At 45.3% G+C, this 20,654-nt stretch overlaps 1 protein-coding gene across 1 annotated transcript; it reads left to right on the top strand.

Annotated features, from left to right (window-relative positions):
* The first annotated feature begins 387 nt into the window (after window positions 1–387).
* si:ch211-216l23.2 (uncharacterized protein LOC565061 homolog) lies at window positions 388–8,825 on the top strand. Its single transcript, XM_047051470.1, is given in 10 exon segments — window positions 388–446; window positions 805–847; window positions 850–893; window positions 970–1,037; window positions 1,190–1,313; window positions 3,115–3,314; window positions 4,347–4,622; window positions 4,793–4,957; window positions 5,072–5,410; window positions 6,832–8,825. Coding segments are annotated over 10 exon segments (1,380 nt in total). The 3' UTR covers window positions 6,894–8,825.
* Window positions 8,826–20,654: the final 11,829 nt, after the last annotated feature.

Below are 20,654 nucleotides of genomic sequence, written 5' to 3'. Positions count from 1 at the left end.
CATTTTTATATCAACAATTCGAATTTTTTATATCAACAATTGCATTTCGGATATCAAATAGTTGATATCCACAATTCAATTTGTTGATATCCAAAATTCATTGGTTAAATGATAAAACGGCTTGCCATACAATCTGATAGTTGTCGGTGACGATGTGTGCTTTCAGTCAATGACCTGCGAGAGGCAACAATGCGCTTGGCGTGCCTAGATTGCCCGGAAGTCAAAAGAAGAAGAAGCACCCTGGTTGCCAAAACGAAAATCGCATGAGCAATCTTGTTAGCTATATTGTTTGCTAGCGGGCTGTACACCTGGTTATAGTCTCACGTCACCAGGCGTTTATAAATCTATATAGTAGTAGTCTCATCTGTCTTTTGCTGTCAACGTGCTATGTCGTCGTGGGTTATTTCCCCGAGCGGCAGAAGACCCCAACCCAATCCAAATGGAGGGTAAGTGGCTACCACAGTGTAACGTTAGCTATTTACATAGTTCAGAAAGAATAATAATGTTTATAGGTTTTTACATGATTCTAAAATGAGCAGTTTTTATGTATTCATTCGGATGTACATTTAAGGAACTATCTAGCAAGCTAGTAACAACCTTGGCTGTGTAGATATGGCTGCAGCTACATTACTGCCGGGTAGCTCTAGCTATTTTGTCGCCGTTGGCTAGCAAGCTAGCTAGTATTAACTATGAAGACAATCTGTGTCGCCATCTACGAATTACAGTAGTCGCTATTACTACTCCAGTGAATTATTGTGTAATTTGCTCAAACATTTACTGGCCAACGTATGTCTCCTTTACAAGGGTCCAACCTCTACGGTCTTTCCGAAGACCAGCACCATACCCGTTGTTAGAGAGGAGAGGACGGAGGACCACAACAAGGATGCAGAAAGGTATATCTATAGTTAGCCTCCTGATAAGAGAAAAATATTCATTCGTTTTGCCGTGGTAACTTTTTCTCTCTCTCAGTTATGAAGAGGTCTTAGACCAACAACATTACAGTGGTCCAATGAAATATGAAGGCTATCAACAGAATGGTAAGATATTTTGCACTGTACACACATGTATGTACATGTATACACTCAGTGATGGATAGATGTTTGGTTGCAGTTTTGATCGTTATGTGCTGGAAATGTGATGCCTTGCAAAAACACATTTCTCTCTTGTTCCCTATCGCTCTCTTTAACAGCATCAGATGTTTACAAGCCTCCAGCCGACCAGCGCAATACTCTATACCAGCGCTTTTACAGACAGATCCAGGAAGCGAGAAGAGCTGCAGACTGTGTAGTCCTGTCTGTAAGCAACCAGTCCACGTGAGTATATTGCCATCTCTACCCAGTGTCCTCCCTGTCAGTGAAGGATAATAAACAAAGGGCATCACCAACTGTCTGTTGTCGAATGTAGCAGACAGTGTGATTGTGTGGGACTTCTTATGGAGCAAAATACAATCCCCTGCCAGCAAAAAAAAACAAAAAACGTAGTCACTTATGTTGACATCACACTAAAATGTCTGCACGCAGGTGTGGCACATACCTGTTTAGAGCCTAAAGAAAACTCCTAAATGTTTGTTTGTATTACTCCCACGGTAAATAGGTTTGGTCCTGTAATATTCACTTTTACTAACTCAAATACTTTAATACAAAAAGTTGTGAAATTGCGCCATCATTGCTCTACATATACAAAATATGTTGTAAAATGCACAGTTATTGGACATCTTTCAGATAAGCCAAGGAGGAAGGCAGGAACTGCCTGGAACAAGATTGTTGTAACATAATTGACTGGAAAGTAGCAGCACATTTCAAAAATTCAAAATAGATTTTCCACCGACACTGAATATAGTTTTGAGGCATGCTTTATTGGAGATCAATAGGAAAGGCAGGGGGAGACAGAGACGATGACATGTAGGAAATGGTCCGGGCAGGAATCAAACCCGGGCCCCTGTGGTAAAGCCTCAGCTCATGTCTTATGCGCTCTACCCGGGGCGTCCCCGTCTGACTGGTTTCTAACTCAGTATTTTGGGATTAAAGTGAGTATCAGATCATTCCCATAGTGCTATTGATCGTCTGTTAACCATCCTGCAAACTCGAGGTGAAGCCATGTCCAATTAGCGACTTCTCTTGGAAGTCGCTTTGGATAAAAGCGTCTGCTAAATGAATAAATGTAATGTAAATGTAATTAGGTTTATAAAATAAGCCTCTCTTTCAGTGGGCAGTCCAGGTCATAATCTGATGTTGGATCCTTTTTTAACTGAAGTTGTGTTTCCTTCCAAAATATAATTATCATCTTAGTTTAAATGCAAACCAATACTTATATTCACTATATCCTTTTTTGTTGTCTTTAAATTCGTTTTAGAATCCCCTGAAGAATTTGTTTTTAATATTCTTAAAATATTACGTTTGTGGAGTTTGACTGCACACTACCATGCACAAGAAGAAGAATTGTTTGTGTAACACCACGACACACACGGATGCAGGGATTGTCCACTGTAGAAATGTGTTCTCTGTTATCAGTCAGCCCAGAGCAGTGGTCTGCCAAGGCAACCGGCCAACTAACTTTGAAGTGGCATTGACCAGCAAAGGAAGTCAACGATAGAACACAACAATATTATCTCAGAGCCAGATTTGTCCCTTTTGTATTATTAACAAGATATCTCTCTCAACTCTTCAATATCTAATAACGAATGTAAAAAGCAGTCCCAATTCCACTTGTTAATTTACATATTTCCCACATCCACGTTAAACACATCAATATGTACTGAAATACACTGTCTTGTATTTCAATTAATATATGTATTTCACCAATATAAAGTAACAGAAACATCCTATACCATGTGCAAGGTGATTCATTCATCAATAATGCCACATTTACAGCATTTTTGAACATCTCCACAGCTGGCTCTCTCTCACACTCACTCACTCTCTCACACACACTTCCTTGCTTTTCAAACCATAATTAGATAAGATAAAAGGGACATTGCCAAACACGCATCGCCCCCCCGCAGCGATGTCAAGCTTGTGCTAGGAGGTTAAGTTGCACTGGGCTGGTGCCCCATCTATGAGTTCTATGTCTTATGTGGACCATAACCAAGCTGCTGTTGTTCTTCTTCTTTCAAAGGGATTACCCCAAATCGCTAGGCCAGTGTTTGCAGGAGCGTGGCCTGTCTGTGGAAATGCTCTACCTGCAGGTGGAGTCTGGCCTGACCCGGGCCCTGCAGGACGTGCGCGGCCTCGGCTCCCCCTTATGTATACTCGTGGAGCAGACTAATGTAGCACTCTCCTCCTGCACGGTTATCATATTTTCAGAGTCCCTCAAAAGTAAGTCCCCCTCCCCCCCATGCCCAGCCCCTCACAGTTACCTAAAAAAAAACCCTAGCGCACTCTCTTCGAGTAGGTATATCAATACAAAGTGAATTTCACCAACAAAAAAAAGAGTAGTTTTAAAGCCTGTTATTAGAGACTCCAATAAAATGCACTTCTAGCAAGAACAGAAAACAATTACAAAAGCTGATGATGCCTAAGTTATGTGCTCCAGCTTTTGGCCTAATACTCACATTCAATAGAGTCTTTAATCAACCCCAGTGGTTCACACACAAAACACATTAACCTTTGCCTAATGAATTAGAATCCATACAGTTGGCCTACACTTTATATTACCAATTTAACAACTGTTTTATCAGTCACAAATGGTAGATGCTTCAGGCTTGGCAGAGGACAGTAAAAAAGAGGTAATTAGCTTGTTTGGGTGCTATAAAAAACTAATTATGTTGTTTAAACATTGGCAAACTGTGGGTAAGTTTTCACATCACGATAAATAAATTTTTGCACAAACTATTTAAAATGCAGCGATAAAACAAAACAAAAAAACACAATCTCATATAATTATCATATATAAAAATGAAATGGTAGACAAGATACACTTAAAATAATTCACGGTCTACCACACATCAAAAAAATTACTTTTAAATGAGTTCTCATAATCTAATAAATCAAAACTTCACCTGAAAAAAAAGCATTTGAAGATAAATCAAGTCCATTAGTCTTACACAGAGCTAATACAGATGGATACACACCATCCACATCATTTTCAATCTAAAACAGACAAATAATTGTATTTAGACAATGTAAATCCAACAATTATTCAAATGCACAATGAAACACAAACCCACTCACAAAAATGATACATGCACCATCAATAGCGCCACTAAACCCCCAACATAGATTCCTGAGTTATAAAGTGTAGATTTAAAGTGTCTAAATATGACTTGCAGTAAATGGCCCCCTTGCAGTGTGGTCGTTGTCATTTTCCACCCTTCCCTCTTAAACCCCTTTAAACCCCACCCTGCACAGTCCACCGGAACATGCCAAAGGAGCAGGCCATGGACTTTGTCATAGCGGAATACAGCCGAGGACTCGGGGAGCGTGCTCAGAAGGACCCGACGGAGATGGCGGCCCGGGCGTCCGAGCTGGCGGATGACCTCCTGGAGAGAGAGAAGATGGAGAGGCACGCTGTACCGGCAGAGACGCGCCAGCTGCTCCTCTTCCTGGCCGAGGGCGTGCACCTCTACTCCGAAGAGCTGGGAACCATTGCTGAGTACCTCCGCTCCCGCCAGGACCATTCACAAGGTGACACACTCACCCATTCACGCCCTGTAGCCTTCAGATACCATTTGTCATGTGGTGCACATGAGTCTGGGCCAACATCCAAACAGTGTCCGCTCCCCCCCCCCACAAGTTCCCAAACTCCAGACAGAAATACAAACATGTCTCACTTATCTGTTGGTGATCTTCCCCAGCGACCTCCTCAGAGACGGAGGACGGAGCCCACCCTGAGAGGAGGAAGATTCTGCCCCCTGGCCTGGGAAAGCCCCCTCCCCTGCTGCCCACCCCCTCCGGTCCTCCCCCCCCCCAGGTGGCCATAGGAGACCACCCACAGCCCACCCCCCTCATGGCCCCCCCAGGTCAGTAGCTTCCGTTTCAGAAGATTTATTTTCTATAGACTATATATCTATAGACTCTACCTTTTTGGTGCTTTTGAATGTTTTCAGTGTCTGTTTGAATTTTCTTCCATCCAGGCTCCTACCCCAAGACCAAGCCCCCACCACTATTGTCCATGCACAGGGCCAACCACGGCCCCACGGCCCCCCACGGCCCCCCTGCCCCACGTGGACCCCTTCCTCCTCGGGGCTCTCCCTTGCATTGCCCCTCCTCTCGGGGGCCACCCCCACACCACCATGGCCCCCCTCCCTCTCGTGGTCCGCCACCCCCCCGAGGTCTGCTCCTACAGAGTGGCCCCCCACACAGCCTCATGGCTCCCAGGGGCCCCATGTCTCCCCACCCCCCCAGAGGAGCCCCTCCATCCCTGAAGAGCCTTCACATGGGGGGGCCACAACCCGGCCTGCTGCCATGTCCAGGTCAGTCTCACTGGTCTGACTCTTTCACTGACTAGGATCCTGAGTGGTGTACAGTTGGTGTCTAGTTTCTGTTTCTGTTCCGTCTTCCGATCAGGTGGCCCCCCTCCCCGACCCAACGCCCCCAGACGCTGAGAGGATACACCCACACACACACTCTTACATCGCACTGTTTCATGTTCAGGCAGAAATGTGTACAGGATAACCATGAGTGTCAGTCATGTTGACTATGAAACTTTGATATCCCTGTAAACATGGTCGGGTGATATTGATCAGTGTGATGGAGGCCAGTCTATGATAAAGGCCGGGTGAAATATCATACAGCACACTCAGGACCCCGTTTTTGTCATTTTATTTCAATGCTTGATCAACCATTTTGATGTAAACTAATCTGTAATTACGCAAGCTCAGACATCGGTTTGACCTGTTTGACCTTTGGCAGTGTGACGCTTAGCTTTGTGTCTGATTTTTGTCATCAACAATGTTAAAGAAAGCGGTTCTATACGCTCCCATGTACTTTTTGTAGTTGTGTTTTTTTTTTTATATGTAAGAATAGGATGTAAATTGTAATAAAATGTAATCAAAACACAATTTTTATTCCAACTTTAATAGACAATTTTAATAGTACTATTAATACAGAATGTCACATGCATTTGTTTTAGTCGCCAAGTATAATGAAATATCAGCAAGAAAGGGTTCACTTTACTCTAACTTTACTTTAATGATTCGAACTAAAGTGATATGATTCTTTGATTACCTTTTCTTTATGGGAAGATGATCAGCTGTAAATCATGTTGTTTAACATGCCATGTTGACGCCTTGATTTTGAAGAAATCTGTTGCCATAGAATCTGATGATGATGATGATAATGATGATGGTCAGGGGGTGGGGATCCGATGTGAGCAGAACACATTTTCACCACTAGATGGGGTAGCAGCTCCATGCAATGTGTACATTTTAGTATAACTCAACCACACTGCACACCTTAGAACTTCACTCTGGAAAAATAATTACGCTTATCATTTGGAATCAGAGGTCCCTAAAATGAAACTCATGTTTCATGTTTGACCCTAATGTTGTTTTATAGTTATTGATTGAAACTGCAGTGATTATTAATCATACTGTAGTTCTTCCACAGTATATCAATGCAGGTTTTATTGACAAAACTGCCCTTCTGAAAAATTATATATATATAGGACATACATATATATATTGTTGAATATAATTTTATACCTAACATGTAATTTTTTATGTATCTCTGGCCCTCCGTAACAAATGTTGAGCTATTTCTGTTACGGCAGAACAGAATACACTCTGTAAGAACTGAGACACACACAATACAAATTGAGAATAAATGACAAAACTACAAAGTTAAAGTTTACTGTGTGTGCGTGTGCGCGTGTGTGTACGGTGTGTGTGGCCAGGCATGTTCCCCGGCTGTTTACGTCTGCTGGTCCTGATGGCAGGCCTCCGTCTGCAGCTGTGAGGAATCCATCAACTCTGGGAGTAATGGAGGCTGTTTATGCTCGGCTTCCCCAGCTGGGAGATGCTGATTGGAGGGTAGCTGTGTGGGAGAAAGGAGAAAAACAAGCGCTTTCCAGCAGACCCATACCCAGACAGACAGACACATGGGTGGATGAGTCAGACAGACACATGGATTTAGAAATTAGACACATGGACGCATCAATCATCATGTTCACCCATCTCTTCTTACTCTCAGTATGTCAGAATGGTGAACCAGGTGAAGATATAGAAACATTCCAGTATAGAATAGACGCCCCATCTCACCCACCCCTACACTCCAGCTGACTCTCCTGTGCTCCCGTCACAACTGGATATCAATCAAAAAGTAGCACTATGACTATTCCTAGTGTCACTGTGTCAGAATTCACAGGATTTGTGGTGGGTCTTATTAATGGGATATGTTTCTCTGTTACTTTCACCTCTTGCTGGGTCTATGTCTGCAGCTGGGAGTGTTAGCTTCATTAGAATCTTACTTCTGCTCTTCTCTGTCTCTCTCTCACACACACTCATACACACAAACACACACACATACACAATACATCACACACTGACTGTGCCACACATTATTCTACTTGCTGATGCACACTCAAATACCCTAATATACATTGCCACACACTACCCAGAAGACGTGTGACAGCCAGGCATGTTGATAATTAGAGAGCTGTTATTGAACTGTGTTATCACAACAATTAACACTCAGATGTGTGGTTAAAGGGGGTGGAGGTTTAGGGGTGTGTGTGAGTGTAGCTTTGTGTGGGTTTGTGCTCCCATGACCTTTCACTGGGTCTTTCCAAGTAAGCTGATTTGCTGTATACATATTTAGATAACGGTGTTCTCAAATGTTAATGAACAAAGATGGTTCTATCATATAAAGGTAGTTTTACCACATGGTTTTACACAAACGTGTAAATGCACCATCCCTCTTTCTCCTTGACGCCATGTCACACTTTGTGTGTGTGTGTGTGTGTTGTAGTTCTCGTCGTCAGCAGACGTTTCCTGAGGAAAGCCCAGGGTGCCGTGTCAACTCTCCCTCTTCCTTTTCATTCTGCTCTGCCAGCACTACCTTTGTCTCCCAACAGCTAGAGTACACACACCCTGATGAAGTTTGGGCCTTCTAACAGCAAATTCAACATCTTGACCTAGGAAACTAATCTAGCACACTTTATTCAATAGTTTTATTGTCTGGTGATGGATTGTCCTCCAGAAAGAGAGGACTTGCAGCTCTAAAGTACAATATACTGTCACTGTATACAGAACAGTTGTGAACAGTTGTAGAACAGTTGTGCTCAAAATACAGACGCCAACACGGACAAAACACAGACTCAAACAGACACGCGCACAGACACACACATGTACATGCAACACACACATCAGAGACAAGATACAGTATATTCTTCGGGACAAACTTCTCGCTCCCTCCTCAGTCTGTTTGGCAAAGTCCATCATTCTTTTCCCTTTCATTCTCTCTTTAGTTCCCTGCTTTCTTCCCCAAACTTGGCAGGCTCTGGGCTCCTGGGCCCTCCAGACCCATGCAGCCCTGCATCCACAGAGGCCCCTCAGCTCCACCAGCTTTAATTGGGTTAAGTTTGTCCGCCACAGATAACATTTCTCTTTCTGTTGAGAATAAAACAAATTGCTGGCACTAATGGCACTGTTTAATGTAGCTCTTTCTATTATGGATGGAGGAAATTAGGAGCGGGTTCCCTACAGAGAGCCCTCGTCGGGGGAGAAAGGGCATTGTTGCTGCTCCTAAGAAAAAGCCCTTTTCCACCGGAATGCTGACACACTGCCTCTGCCTCTGCTTAACTGCTGCACGCCAGGCCGGACCCTGTTATTCATACACACATTCTCAAGATCATGCATATGCAGATGCACACAATCACACACACAATAAAACAAATAGAACACTACACGCCTGTCAGATGTTATGAGAACGATCACGGGAAGTGGAACTATATTTGCATGTTTAAGTAACAGTATTGGAATAGGACCTAAATCACAGGTGTTGCTAATGGTGTGGGTCTGTCTGAGGAGGTGGTCACTGGGAGTTGAACCTCCATAGGGGGGCATGCAGGTTTGAACCTCCATAGGGGGGCATGCAGGTTTTAACCTCCATAGGGGGGCATGCAGGTTTGAACCCAGGATTTGGATGACACCAGTTGACTGACTCTTTCTCTCCCTCCATTTTCAACCTTTCCAACATTCTCCTCCTTCTTGTTCTGTTGTATGTGAGGACAGCGCACACCAGTTTAACCGTGGTAGAAACCATCAGCAGTTTCACAGACAGAGTACCCGCTTCCGCTTGAACCCCAGAGATGCACATGCAGACAGGAGAGGGGTACATTTATAAACTGGCAAAACACACTATCCGAAACAACGATGGGCACATCGGTTTTTATTTATTTTTTATGCCAAGCATGTTCAGTAAAAAATAACACTGGAGGCTAAATGGTTTCAGTTCTATCACCTTTGTAGGCTGCACCCGCGGCCCGGTAACAAGACAAAGGAGCCAGGCTTTGCAGTATTTAAATCAGTTATGTCTAATTATTTCCTATAAAAATAGCTTATCTAGGGCAAAACCAATGAGATGTAACGGTATTGTCTGTGGAGGGAAGACCTCGTGGAGCTGGCTAGGGTTCAACAGAACAGAGTAGAGGAGAGACTGAGAGTGGGAGAGAGGGGGGGGAGAGAGAGAGAAAAAGAGAGAGAAAAAATGTGCTGTAGGCAACATAAATATAACATGAACTCGCCATGCTAGTGACAGCACAATAAGCTAGACTTTGGCAAAGGCTTTGTGAGACTGAGAAAGAGGCAGCTTTAGGCCCACTGCTGTACTAGGACAGTTTAGGACATCATTGAGAAGAGACGTGCCATTTGAAAGGGTTTTCACAAGGCGCTAAAAATATCTTGTAGGTGTAGAGGTGGACAGTAGGGACATGACCCTACCAGTGTCAAGTCCAATGACATGTTGTCAGCTCCCCACCATGGCAAAGCACGTGTAGTGTATGGTGCAGGGTGTCACCACCAAGGTAAACCAAACCTATGCTCATGTTTTAGGTGCATGCCTTTATTGAAGTCCCACCAATGTTTCATATAGAGTCCCTGCAACATGTATTAGAGAACCATGTGGGCTGAAAATAGCTTCGCTCCTAAGACCTAGCCTATGTCAAATCTAAATGTTTGAGTTACTTGTCAATGTTTAACCGGGAGGATATTGCAACGCAGATGTTGGCCAACAGGTTTCTACTACCAATTTTACAATTTGAATGGTGTAACCCTTGTTCTTAAACATCTGAAGCCGTTCTATTCATATGTCACTGTCTCTTTATCGGAGTCAGCATCTTCATTAATTTCAACCACGTCTGTTTGCCTTATTCAATGCTGCTCGCGGATGCTCTCAAAAAGCAAATCCGAAGGTTGATGACGGGCTGTGTAATCGCTGGCTATGTGATTGAACAATACGACTTTTAGAAACCATTCATGTCCCGACTGTCCTTGACCCTTAAGGAGCTTGTAATGTGGGCTATTTTCCTCCTTTGTATTAAAGGGAGACTAAGAGCCCACTGTGGAGAGCTTTCACCCTGGCGAGCCAGAGGCCGCTGCCTGGGACGCCGCGAGAGCTTTAAAAAGCCGGTCTCCAGGCGCGCACTCATTTCAGGGGGAGTTCAGACGGAGACAAGAGGGGCCCCCACCTCCATGGGGGGTCAATTTTAAAGGCCGCTCCGTGTCACGGTGGGGGGCAAGGCCCAATCTGCGGGACGACCCGCTGGTCAAGACAGGGAGCCCAGCAAGTTATCCATGACAACGCCTGAGCAGCTCAGCCACGGTCAGAGAGCATCGCACAGCGCTGGAGAGAAAAGAACAAAGCACCATGTGATTATAAATATGTTTTCCCCCTTGGTTTCTGTTGGAAACATGCACTTTTTACTGGATATGAAGGGTGGTCTAAAGAATAGCCTTCATGCCTTCTTACAGTCCTTAAGTTGTGACCCAAGTTCCTTGTGTCACCCAGAATCGTCAATTTCCAGATCAATGACGCAAAAGAGGATAGAGCCACTCTGAAATCATGGCTCAAGTTATTTCTGCCAAGTTAGGCTGACTATGTTTTGTTTGGTCTGATTAAAGCCTATGGATCCGGACATTTTATAGTGTATTTTAATGACGGATTAAATAGGATATCGGCCAATGTAAATATGTATCCAATGGCCAGCTCCGATACCTAAAGAAAAAGTATTATACCATACCATTATGAACCGTGGGTTGTTTAATGTGAGCCCGGTGTCCCTCTATGGCCAGGCATATACTATAATAAGTGGCGGAAGGAAAAGAGACTGAACAAGAATCCAGTCCGTATTTTTCTTGCTCAATGTAGAGTTCCTTGGAGCTCCATGTTTTGTCCCCGATCTGTGCTCCAAGTTAAGCTGTAGTTTCCATGGCTGACCATGGCTCGGTGCTGTTGGCTCTCTCTGTCTGCTCAACCCAGGCTGTGCAGAGCTCCCTGCGGGATCAGAGCGCTCCCCCGCCGGGACCCTACTCTCACATCCTCCTGCTGGGACACGGCTACATTTCCAGCCAAGCCTGGCTTTATTATGTGTGTCTGCGCTGCAGCCCCGCCAGCAGTCGGATCGGGAGGCGGAGGAAGGACCAGAGTCAGGACAAAGAAAAAGGGAGAAAGAGGCTAGCGACCGCAAACATTTCACTGTTTATAGGACTTAAAAATAGTGGAGATATAAATACGGGAATTCCCTAAGGGGTGAACACGCTGGGTAAGGTTCTATTGCCCATGCCACCTTCTGTAAAATAACGGACGCAAGAAGGGTCGCGGTGTACACAAGAATCGCGGAGAAAAGAGACTTCTAGTTCCGATAACGGCACCAAAAATCTCAAGACGAAGACAGGAGAATACAAGGAAAAACGGCAAGATCGATTCAACATCATTCTTATCAAGATAATCACATTATTAGGACCTATTGACACCTTCCGTAGTACCGACCAGGTGTTGCCGCATGGCTGTCAATCCGGCTTCGCCTGCCCCTTGAAACTCGGACTCATAGCCTACCGATAAAGTCCCGCTGTTGCTCGCGCGTGAAAGCACGTCAAAGGAACAAAAGAGCATATAGGCACGCTTTATGTCAAACGACAAGTTATTCCTTTAATTCTACAGGTTGGGTCCAGCCGTTGAAGTATCCGGGCGATTTTCACCTCCCACATATCTGGACTACTGTCTGTCAGAGACTGAAGTTGCCGCATTGCAACAGGCAGAATAAGTGGGGGAAAATAAGAATTCAAGTATCCAGCTGTATGAACGAGAACAAGGCATACGAGATCAATAGGCAAGATTGAAGCAAAATATTGCAAAATACTGAAGGCCTATCTACCCGGACATGTCGAGACGAAAACAGGCTAAACCGCGCTCCGTAAAAGGTAGGCAATGTGATTTTTTTGTAACTGAGAGACGGGGACAAACTCACGAGTAGAACTATGACCAATGAGATACCATGGGTAAATGTGGCGGGTACTGTGAAATTCGAAAATAAAATATCACTTTTATTAGGTCTTTATTAAAGTCAAGCAATGGAACATAACAAAAATAGCATAGCCAATTTATCCAACAATTAGTTTCAGTAAATTGATAGCTAATTGCTCGCAATCAGCGCATGGTCATCAGGTGCTCTGCATTTAGTTTAATTATTAATTTCGGTTTAACTGCGGCTGTTTTGTAGTTGGAAACATGAAGTTGATGCATGAATCCCGTGCCCAGTACATAAACTACTGTACTGAAGCCTACTTGATAGATGAGCACAATTCTTTTAAGCACCGTGTCCATGTTTCCCCCTTGTTGATGTTCAGAGGCAATACCCTATTTCGTGTTATTGTTGTACGAAGTTATTAAAGTTGAAGTGAATTCATTTTCCGTAGACTTGACGGCAGCATGTAGACAGTGGAAGATGATGCTTGGCATTGGGGGCACTTGGCCCCAAATTCTGCTCTATAGATACCAGATGGGCAAGGGGCTGACCATGTGGTCCACAGTCATCACCCCTCCCCCATGTAGGCGAGACGAGGCTGGTCTGGCTCTGGTTATGGTCACATATGCAACTGTTCTGTCTCTTAAAACATATGTCTTCAAAGATGAGGTTGGTTTTCCAAAACGACTGTCAGGGTATATGGCTCACCAATGCTCACTGCCATGCCTGGCTATGGGCAGGTTCACACACTGTACACTACCGCAATGAAAGCATGGAATGACAATTATTCTAGTAGCCTATTGAATTTATTTGTATAGGTAAAAACAAATGCATTTAGTTCATTGATGAATTGACTCTGATTTGTGTCTACCACCAATTCTACCTAGTTTGATGTCACACCATTTATACAGGATTGGGTTATTCAACAGTTTGTAATGGTGATCAAGTGGATCACGGCACATCCAGGACTGAAAACATCACGTATAACAAGTAGCTGATTTTTATGGGTCTAATCTTGTCCTCCTGTTTCCAGTGTTTGAGAGTGCCCGCCAGCCAGCAGCCTCTAGCTTGAGAGTTAGGATAAACAAAGCTGATACAAACTCAGTCAGTGGTGCGGGACGGCCAGTGGCTTGATCTACGTGTAACTAAGACGTGTTTCTGTGTGTCTGTGCTGCTATCTCCTCTCCGCACCTTGCCCTCTGACTGGCACGAGCGAGCACCGGGAGGGAGCGGGGCAGCGGAGTGGCACAAGGGCGGGCAGCCGCCGGGGATTATCCGTGTTTTCATGTCCTCACGTCTCTCACCTGCTCACTCAACTCTAAACACAACCCGCTAGCGCCAGCGCCAACAAGCCCTGCAAAATGTTTTATTTATTCCTCTTTTGTAACACACCGACTGTCTGCCATGTAGACATGTTCGCATGAGAGTGAGGGTGAAAGAGAGAAGGAAGATTTGAGGGGTCCGTTCTTGTGATAACCATCAGTTTAGAGTGGGGAATTTTCTAATTGCAGATACTTAATTGAAGTTGTTAACGGTTATATGATTGGCTGCCTTACAGGCTGAGGGGTGAGAGGAGGAGGCGAGCGGTTCTTATCAAAATATTATTTCTCTCGATTAATCCCTTTTTAATGTGTGTCTTTGCTCGGAGAGCCTGGCCGGGGCATTACCGTCTCATATCTCCCACGTCCCCTCGAGTGTTTCATGCATTATGTAGTGATGATTATTACTTAATTACACATTAATAAATCCGCTTCATTTGCAGGACATTAAGCGGGAACGAGTGCACATGACAGGGAGGAAGCGTTGGAGCACTTATTTCTCTTTATTCACGGTGTTGCCTACTGTCAATCAAATTGAACTAAAACCTTTAACCTTTCTAGAGAGTGAGAGAAAGGTTAGAAGAAGGCTCATCTTGAGCATAATTTTTCCTGACCCTGAATTTTGGGGTTAATGGCAGTTTCCACCCCAATCGACCCCCCCTTCTCCTCTCCCTCCTTTTCTTCCCTGTTTCCATGCACATTCCACCAGTAATGTCATGATCCATATGTCTAGTTTACTCTATCCCAGTGGTAGAAGTGTAGTATGGACACATTTAATTCACAATGTAGTCCTCCACTTTAGAGATATATCTTTTTTTCTTTCTTTGACAAATTTCACATTTTGGATAAATGATTGTTGCAATGAGGCCAACCATATGTTTTAGAATCTGAATATTATTTGGTACACTGAATTATTGAACACATCAAGTCATTTTTCAAGGGTTAATGTGGGTTAATATGTGTGTGTGTGTGTCTAATGCTTTACATCTTTTTACCTTTTCCAAGCCCATATGGTATTGACGTTAGATGTGTTTTATTGTCACTTTAGACCAGGGACAGCTTCATTGGTCAGCTGGCTCCTGTAAAACAGGGAAGTGAGTTACCACAGGTCCCTCTGAGTGCGTGTGTTTTTCGGTTTGTAGTTAGTATATTTGTGCAGGATAAGAGATTAAATATCCCTACCTGTGTTAACTTGTTATTATCATAGTTTGATCCCTGGCACCAATATTACAATTGTAGACGGTATTTGAGCACATGCATGAACAACATGACCTGACTTTGTTGCATCTTCAGTAACTGATGGTGTAATGGGAGGTGGACCTCAATTAATGTTTCTGAAACAGTTTCAAAGACTGCTCAGTAGGTGGGAATGTTGTTCAGTCATTAATATCTGGAGGTATTTAATAATTTGATTGGTCATTTTAGAATCACAGCAAGGTGTTGGTTTGTATGGAACCTTGATTTCCACTGACTCTGAACAGAAAAAAACTGAACAGGTACACACACACACACACACATGGGCTCTTAGAAAGGTGATGAAAAATATTTAAAGTGTACAGTAGTTCTGGTATTAGAGTGAGTGGGAATGGACAACATCGGCTATTGTAATAGAATTGAGTGTGATGTGATGAAGACCTTATTGTTTCATAGATAGACTTCATGTGGAGGATGGCTCCACAGTGGTCCTGTGTGGAGTATACATGTGCTTCTGCTCTGATGTGTGTGGGTGTGTATCTCAACTATTGTGTTTGTGTGTGTGTGTGTGTGTGCCCAGGGTGAGCTCCCTGGTGGGGAGTGTGTGTGCCAGTGACAACTCCTTATCAGCAGCCTGCCTGCTAGTGTGTGTGTGTGGATCTGTCTTAATGGGGAGGCTCAGTGCCGGGCTGTGCCATGGTACCAGCTTAGCACCCAGCTTTATCACCACTCTGGGCTCACAGGTCCGGAACCGGGGCCCGCTCAGGAACCTAGCCTACCCCGCTCCGCTCTGAGTAGCTTTCTAAAGAGAAGACGGCACTGGGGTGACTGTTGTTGTTCTCCCTCTCTCACACTCCCTCTTGCTCTCTCATTCTCTATTTCTCTCTCTCTCTCACACACACACACACACACACACACACACCCTAGGCCTGCCAACCCCAGCCCCCTACCAGGCCCTCCCTGTGGAGTCTGTCCCTCTAAGTTCCTCTCTCTCAAACTCTGATTGTGTGACTGCTGCATCAGTCAGATTAAAATGTGTTGGAACAATGCAGCCAGAAGCAGGGCTCAGAAACACGCTCCTTCCTTCCTGTCCTGGGTTCATGGTTTACACTGTTTGGAAGAAGCTCTCCCAGAGACACTGCCTTTCTATACGCTTATACCAGCAGATGGGACAAGATTCTAGTTATACAAAATGTTGCTTCTTGGATGCTCCTTGGTGTAGAATTGTTTTTCTGTCGTTCATTGTAGCTGAGCAGTCACATACTGCAGCCATAAACGTCATGTTCGTTTTTTTTTTTTTTTTTACAGCCATAACTGTAGATCTTTGCTAGGTAACATGCTGTGATACCTACAGCTATAGCTGTATGAAACCCCTGGTAACAACCAAAGTTCTGTACAGTAAACCACTGAGCAAGGTGACAGACCTGACAACCCGAGGCTGGGCTGGGGTAGAGTGGTGGTAATGGCCTCGCTGTGTAAATGTCAGTGCCTCAAGCATGTCTGTGGACTGTGTGTGTGTGTTTGTAAGTAGGTCTGTTTGTGTATGTGTGTGTTTCATGAGTGAGAGGCAGCAGGGCCGCAGCTACCGTAGCTCTGATGCGAACTTTGACCCCAGCCAAAGCAAGTAGCATGAACCCATTCAAGTGCAAAAGAGCTGAACATACGCAACACTATAGCGTCTATATCTACTTCCAAGAGCCTAGCAGACCTAGACCTCCTTCTCAGTTTCCTTCCTCTCTCAGATTCTCTCACCTCCTGTCATGCTTTTCTGTCTTCTTCCCCTCTCGCTCTCTGCCCTTCCATCATCCACTTCTCCTCCCTCCTCTGGTCCTGTGGTCATCCTCCTCTGGCCCCCCCAGGCTGCCTTTCTGCAGCCCCTCCACCCCCCAGCCCCGCTACCCCTTTAGTAGCCCAGCCTGGTCAGGCCAGCCCCCCATATCCCCTCCCTCTGTGGGCCGTACATTAAACATAAGCGGTGGGGGCAATTAAGAGCCCCTCACCACACCTGGTTGATGCATATATTTATTGGGCAGCCTCCCCCTCTGCTGGCCCAGCATCCCCCAGCCCAGCCCAGCTCAGCCCAGCTCCCTCACATCCCATGATTAAAGGGGGGTTTGTAGGATCGGCGGGCTGGGGGGGGGGGAAGAGAGAGGGAATGTGCTGCTGGTGAAGTAATTAATGAATAGTTCTGGTCTTGAATTGACCCCCTTTGACCCCTGCCACCAGGCCTGGCTGGGTCTCTGTGCTGGTCATTCTTTCAGATCTAGTTGCTAGTGGTAGCTTACTTGCTACCGTAGATAAGGGTGAAACTGTTAGCTAGCCACTTGCAGCTAGGTGTTGGCTTACTAGCAGGGCTAGGAGCTAGCTAGCTACCTAGACAGTTCTGCCTTCCAGACCTGGGGTAAAATGTTGAAGACACCTTCACAAACACTTTAATGGACAGAATCTGTTTATTCTTGATGCACTGTATCCTTGAAAAGCCTCTTTGCTTGAGTGAAGGTCTCAGTTGATGCAGTTGTGGTGTGGAACATGTCTAATGGGAGCCTCATTCTCTGGAGTTCCACTTAATTCCACTGATTTAAAGATATTCGTTTTTTCACGTAAGCGGCTAGCTGGGTGTTGTAGCATCTCCATACGGCTAGCTAGCCAGTCTCCATGTCTTTATCCCCGGCCCATTACGTTGCAGTGTTCAGCTAACTCAGAATTAGCCTTTTATTGTAATTACTTCCTCTTCTTAACACAGCCCTCTTATCACCCTCTGACTAGCACTGGTCCTTGATGTTGGAAGTCAGTCAGCCGGGGTTTCTCTGATTTCTTTTCATTCAGCTCTTCTCTTCTGTGCAGAGGCGAGCACCCCCCGCAGGGCTCTGAATAATACGCCTGGTGAACACTGAGCTGAGGGGGAACCAATAATTAAAGTTGCTCTCAAATTCAGGCCATAGAGGATATAAAAAATAAAAAAAAGAAAATCGAGAGATTTGCAAATGTTTATTTACAAAGTGTTTAGGTGTTTTTAGCTGTGATGGAAGAAAATGGCACGTAAGGTGTTGTCTTTGATCAACGCTGCATTGTGAGGTGGTGAGCTATTTACAGACACTGATCTCAAGGAGGAACAGGTGAAAGGTCTTGTCTCTGTCTCTCTCTTTATGTCCGTCTTTGTCCTCCACTTTTCCCCCCTTTCTTACTCCTCGCGTGCCCTCAGATTTCAAAGTCAGGTTGCTGGTTCGCTTAAAGTCAATGACAACTGTGGACAGATGAAGAGAGGTGTTTGTAGATATCCATCCCATGACGGGCCAATCTGCAGAATCTAAACCCAAAACGGTTGCGTCAAATTCATTTATGTACTTTACAGTGTAAATATTGTATAGTGCACAGTTATGTGGCAAGAGAACAAAACATCAGAGCGTATTGTGGCTACCGGTAGACCAGCCAGGAATAATAAGAATGATTGTGATGCTCATCCAACGTTCTGAAAACAAACATCAGTCAGAGTCTTGTGTTGGACTTGAGACAGGCCGAGAGGCCCGCCTTTTCTCTCCAGTGCTTTTCTCTCCCTTAATAAATGCTTTATGTCCCTATCAAACGTGCGAGGGAGGCAGAGAGAGAGAGGGAGAGGCAGCAGAAAGAGAATAGGAGATTGGGGTTGAGGGGAGAGTGAGGGCTTGGGGTACGGTAGGGTACTGGTGTGTTGGTCGATGGATCTCTAGGTTAAAAATGTAGAGGGTTTGGCCTGGCCTGTCTGGGTCTGCTTTGGCCTGTTCTGTTGATGTTGATGGGCAGCCAAGGGAGTACCAACCTCTCTCCAAAACACGCAAGGTGTGTGTGTGTAGGGTGGGGGGGGTCCATCAGTCAGAGTCGTGATAGAGGGTAGGTAGTTTGTAGTTTTGAATGAATTTGTACCGAATGTGGTTACTTGTGCTCGGGCTAGGTTGGAGGACAGGACAATAGGCCTGGATCTGGATCTCCCAGAAGGCGCATGACAACTGTGTTAATCTGTCCTCCAGTGATGTGCCATCGTCACAGCTTCTCCACAAGCAGACAGGCCTCTCTAAAGCCTAATCAAGTCTGTATCAAACTAAGTAATGCCTTGGCGTGAAATTGGAATCTCAAGTCAAAAAGCACTCCCCAGCCTGTACTACAGGATAAGGCAATTAAAACTCCCCCTCCCTGGCAGCCCTGGGTCCTCACATGGGTGTGTGAGTGTGTGTGTGTGTGTGTGTGTAGGCTTTTGAGTCTCCGGGGAACTGTCTGTGTGTGTGTATGTGTTTAACTGCCATCCATGTCTCAGACTAGTGTCTTGTGGCTTTTATGGTTTTGGTTCCGTCCATGCATCCCTGTAGTGTGTGTGAGTGTGTATGTGTCTGAAGGGGGAGGGGGGTATTGTTGGATCTGAGAAGATGGAAGAATTTGGTCTCCTAGCTCATTTATTTCTAGAAACTCTCCAGAGTCTCGGAACTCCTCTGAGGCCTTTCCTCCTATTCCTCCTCCCCTTTCCCATCTTCCTCCTCCTTCTCGTTCTCACCTTCCTCCTCTTCCTCCTCATCCGTCTCCTTGTCCTCGGTCACCAGTGTCAAACTAAGGTGTGAGTATGGTGTGTGCGTGTGCGTGTGCGCGTTGGGAGGAATGAGACATTGGGAGGTGCAAGAGAGTGACGGACGGAGGGAGTTCATCTCTGCCACCCTGCCCCCTCTCTTCAGGCTCTATCTGATGACATCAGAGCGCAGGGAGCGTGATCAGAGTGGCGTCCCCGGAGTGCTCTGCTGTGAACTCGTGTCACACTCGCTAACAGCGGGAGACCCGCCTGGTGATTTAATCATGTCTGCCTCTCTCCCTCTCCCCTCTCTCAGCCTGAGACTCTCTCTCTCTGTCTCTCTACCCCCCCTCTCCCTCTTTCCTATTATGTTGCCTCTGTATCTCTTCTTTATTTGGCTTTCTCTGTCTTCTTTCTCTCGCTTTCTTCCCATCTTCTTTGTTCTCGTACCTCTCTCAGGTGTTTCTCCTCTTGCTGGCGGAAGTTCTGTATTGAAAACCTTCCCCTCTTCCCTCTGACAGCTGAGGCGGATGATAAAAACAAATTTCAGATCAGGGGGCCTCTTTAGTCTTTGTCTGTGTTGCCTGCTCCTGAACATGACGGATTGGGTACTTTAGTGCACCGTGGTGTGTGTGTGTTTTTGTGTGCGTTCTGTTTACGTGTGTTGGTGAAATATGTAATTTGAGTGTTCCATTTTCACGTATTGTGTTTTTGTTGTGGTTTGATAAGAAGCTCTCTCGTGGTGCGTGTATGTGTGCGTTTGTGTACTCTAGCTGTTGGGAGACAAAGGTAGTGCTGGCAGAGCAGAATGAAAAGGAAGAGGGAGAGTTGACACGGCACCCTGGGCTTTCCTCAGGAAACGTCTGCTGACGACAAGAACTACAACACACACACACACGTACACACACACACACATATATATATATATATATATTTACAAACATGTGGTTAGTTGTTTTGTGTATCGAACACAACTTGTCAAACTCGACTTTTCTTGGGGGAAGTGGGGGTGTGAGATGATGGAGAGACGACAGAGGAGTGAGCGGAGTGGGCGCGAGCAGACAGGAGGGAGCAGAGCTGGACCAGCCATGTTCTGCCGGGTTCCCCATAGGGTTCCACCACCAAGGAACTGCCTCGGGAAACACAAAATGGAAAACACACAAGTGCTGTTACTGCTGCTGGCCACTCCTCCACACCCCTTTCCTCCCTTT

This window comes from Hypomesus transpacificus, unplaced genomic scaffold, assembly GCF_021917145.1.
Source record: "Hypomesus transpacificus isolate Combined female unplaced genomic scaffold, fHypTra1 scaffold_156, whole genome shotgun sequence".
Classification (NCBI taxonomy): Eukaryota; Metazoa; Chordata; class Actinopteri; order Osmeriformes; family Osmeridae; genus Hypomesus; species Hypomesus transpacificus.
This window is presented reverse-complemented; position numbering and strand designations above follow the sequence as displayed.